Raw genomic sequence first — 1965 nt, 5'->3', positions numbered from 1 at the left:
CCCCCCCCCGCGAGATGCCAAGGGATTCAGTCAGGCTGTGTCACTGCTCCCCCCGCTGGCAGTTATTCCTGTGCTTCTTTCCCAGGTGATCCACGACTTCCTGTTCTCCTTGAAATGAGGCCAACTTCCCTCGCCGCGTCCTGCCCTGCCTCCCGACAGAGGAGTGGCCCAACCCTCCCACGCTGCAGGAGGCCGGACTGAGCCACACGGAAGTCCTCTTTGTGCAGGACCTCACGGACGATTGACACTTCTGTTTGGGTTTTTTTTTGTTTTGTTTTCTTTTTTTCGGTTGTTTTTTTTTCCAGAAGACACAAAATGGAAAAGAGAAATTCATATTATTATTATAATACGATATTTTTTTTAAAAGACTGCATACAAACGAGGGATCAGAGACCACAGGGCCTGTGCCAGCTGCGCTACGTGCGCGTGCTGGCGAGAGGACGCGTGTGCATGGCCTCACCCCCGTGGGCACAGCCATCCCCTGCGCCGGGAGGGCAGAGAGGGGGGAGCTGGTGTTGCCCCTCCACCCTCCCTGGGGGAGGAACAGGAATGGCAGCTCTTGGTAATAATTGCTTTTATTGATGACAGTAATAATAAAGCCCCAACAACCTTGACATCTCGTGAGGATTTGATACTCTGCTGCTCCTGACCAGACACAAGACCAAGCACCGGAACATGCTGGGAGTGGGGTAGGGGCGGAAAGGGCTGGACAGAATCTCTTCAGCTTCCCTCTGTGTATAAATACTGTTCTTTTAATATTTCTCTTGCTTTGTAATGACCAAAGGAGAACGGGGTTGACAATAGTATTAACTTTTTGATAAAGAGCTGGTTCGATTCTTACCCGTGTTGGGTCTTGCCCAGGGTTCTTAGCCTGCGTAGTGTAATAAACTCTGCCACTAGCATGTCTGTGCTGCTGCTTTCTGCACTGGGGAGGGGGGGTCAGCTGCTCTGGGTCACAGAACTAGGGGTGCACTCACCTTCTGACCTCGGGCTGGTGGTTCTGTGCCAGCAGAGCTGCTGTGTCACACAAGAGTGTGTCTGGGGCTGGGGGTGCTGCTGTGTCTCTTCCTGTGCCATCAGCTCTGGAGGAGGGAGGTGGCCCTGGGTCAACCCTCCTGGAGCAAGTGGGAGGTGGGGGGAAAAATGGCTAAGGTGGGTGTAAGGCTCTGTTCCCTGCCAGAGATTTGGTTGTGCCTGAAGGGACATCTGTTTTGGAGGGGTAACCATGTGCCTGTGTGGAGTGCAAATGGAGCAGGGAAGGTATCCAGCCCCATTCTCTGTAGTAAACCAGCCTCCTTCCCTGGCTTCTTCAACAGGGAGAAGCTTTAATTTTCCTCTGGTTTTGTGGCCATGGAGCCTTCAGGAGGAGCAGGGTTTGGGTGTAGCAGCCTTGCTCTGAGCCTCGGGGAGCCAGAGCTCCTGCCCTCTCTGCACACAGGGATACCATGTGTGGGACCCATCCTGTGCTGCATACAGGAGGTGACTGCTCTATCCAGCTGGGCGCGTCCATCGGGGGCTGCTTCCCCCTACCAGCCAGGGGAGAGCAGGAATAGCCCCTGGCCTGGCATGGGAATGCTGCAGGACTGGACTGGAGGAGAGGTGGAAGCTGCCCCACAGGTGTGGGGTGTGGCTAAAGCCAGTCAGGCAGATGTGCTGTCCTGGGGTGGCAGCCAAGAGGACTTTCCATCTCTGGGGGGGCTCCAGGTGGGAAGGAGGGGGATTGATGGCTGGAAAACAGAACCCGCTGGGGCAGAGCACGCAGATAATTCTTGCTTCTACACTCGGTCTCTCCTCCAAGCCTCTCTCTGTGTCTCTTCCAGCTGCTATGTCCTCCCTCCACCTGCTCAGTGACAGCTCACCCAGCCCTGAGCAGGGTCAGCCCCCCAGGGACGCTGCGTGTCCCCTCCCACCCCCGAGACAAGAGCCAGGCGCAGCGCGTTGGTATACATCATACATTTATTAGTG

The 1965-nt window shown here is 55.5% G+C and overlaps 1 protein-coding gene across 1 annotated transcript in view; it reads left to right on the top strand.

Moving 5' to 3' along the window:
- Nucleotides 1-902, top strand: part of FAF2 (Fas associated factor family member 2) — a 7700-nt gene extending 6798 nt beyond the window's left edge. Inside the window, 2 exon segments of the mRNA XM_009076984.1 lie at nucleotides 86-114; nucleotides 116-902. Coding sequence (XP_009075232.1) covers nucleotides 86-114; nucleotides 116-245 — 159 coding nt within the window. The 3' untranslated portion in view covers nucleotides 246-902.
- The last annotated feature ends 1063 nt before the right edge of the window (nucleotides 903-1965 follow it).

Source organism: Acanthisitta chloris, unplaced genomic scaffold (genome assembly GCF_000695815.1).
Source record: "Acanthisitta chloris isolate BGI_N310 unplaced genomic scaffold, ASM69581v1 scaffold8456, whole genome shotgun sequence".
NCBI classification, from domain to species: Eukaryota; Metazoa; Chordata; class Aves; order Passeriformes; family Acanthisittidae; genus Acanthisitta; species Acanthisitta chloris.
Note: the sequence above shows the minus strand (reverse complement) of the source record. Positions and strands in the feature narration are given on the sequence as shown.